Raw genomic sequence first — 1,600 nt, 5'->3', positions numbered from 1 at the left:
AAACGCACGCACACACACACATACATATATATATAAATGCATATATATATATATATATATATAAATATAGATATAGATATAGATATAGATATAGATATAGATATAGATATAGATATATATATATTAAACGACACGCACGCACACACACACACAACACACACACACACACACATATATATATATATATAAATATATATATATTATATTGCCAAAATAGTTAATATAGAAAGATGGCTATATATGCAGATATCGGTATATACATGAACACAATATATATCGAGGAATACCCATACATGTATATCTGTAAAGTGTGTGTAAAGTATCGTGAGTAGGTTAAAATATCCCCTACACACATATTTAGAAATTTTTGCACGATTCGTAGCTGCCCATAGGTCCCATTTGTTATGCTTGTACTCCAGGTTAGATCCACTGTGCTATATTAAAGGTACAGCACAAAACTCACAAATTAGACAAAGTGTTCTTCCAACATACACGTTACGCTTGAGAGAAGGTACTACACAAAACGTAACACATTTCCTGTCAAACTGAAAATATTGTTAACTACAGAAGTGTATGACCATACTGTGACATCGAAGCATTGTCAAACTGAACAGAATACGGAAGCTTAACTCTCACAATAATATCTGACCCTACAATTATATCAACCTAAAACATACAGAATTTAAACTTTTAAAGTATGTATAGCCGTTCACAATTTGTACTGTCACGTTCAACAATTCAACATTAAAATCGAGGAGTCGAGTTTGATCGCACCGAACAACACACTGTGCTAATATATGCATCGCATACCAATTGCCTTCGCCAAGGCCTCCTCCGATTCTTTCTTCTGCTTATTGAACCTACTATTCACACATTGTGTGAGATACCGCGAGTAGATCTTGCACTGTTCCAGTCGTTTCTCCTTCTGCATCTCCAATTCATTGACCTCGGCATTATGCGCTTCATGGGTATTGGTCTCGAGTTCCTTTAGCTCTTTATCAATCGCATCTATATCGCGTCTGTATAAAGTCTCCTTAAGCTCATTAAACACAGTTGAATCATCGTCACTTTTCCCTTCCTCATCGTGATCCGAATCTCTATCCCATTCGGGCTCTGCCATCATTCCGTTCATATCTAATCAGATTGATGTTATGTTTGTAAAGATACACCACACACTATTCCCCTTAATCTCTAATAGCAACGGCGCGCCATATGTGAGCGTTGCTAGCTTGTGCCTTTGTGATCACCACTGGAACTAGCTACTACTTCTTTGTTCCTGTAACAAACAATTCCGTTCTAATAAGATGTTTTTATGTATGTTCAAGCCTCAATGTGTTCCTCTATATGTACTGTAGCACGATATAATATATACTTGGGAATTGGGACAACAGTGAAATTTTCCAATTGTGTTAAAAAGTTGTAGTGAGCTCTACTGTAGCAGATGTCCACCAGACTACGAAATACTCTCTCAGAGAGACTCTTTGGACTACTACACTGATGACTGAGAGAGTGATGCTATCCAACTCCGTTTCCAAATTCCAACGTATGTTGGTCATCACTTTTAGTTCTATAAATTCACGCAACAGATAGGCCCAGACAA

At 36.7% G+C, this 1,600-nt stretch overlaps 1 protein-coding gene across 1 annotated transcript; it reads right to left on the bottom strand.

Annotated features, from left to right (window-relative positions):
• Positions 1-808: 808 nt before the first annotated feature.
• Positions 809-1,325, bottom strand: SARC_14817 (hypothetical protein; the record flags this gene model as incomplete). The annotated part of the gene is made up of 1 exon (XM_014291051.1): positions 809-1,325. A coding segment is annotated over exon 1 (324 nt), but the record flags the coding sequence as incomplete, so codon positions are not given.
• Between the last annotated feature and the right edge of the window lie 275 nt (positions 1,326-1,600).

The sequence above is a fragment of the Sphaeroforma arctica genome (genome assembly GCF_001186125.1).
Source record: "Sphaeroforma arctica JP610 unplaced genomic scaffold supercont1.5140, whole genome shotgun sequence".
Classification (NCBI taxonomy): domain Eukaryota; class Ichthyosporea; order Ichthyophonida; genus Sphaeroforma; species Sphaeroforma arctica.
The sequence above is the reverse complement of the archived record's forward strand: the minus strand, read 5'-3'. Positions and strand labels throughout refer to the sequence as shown.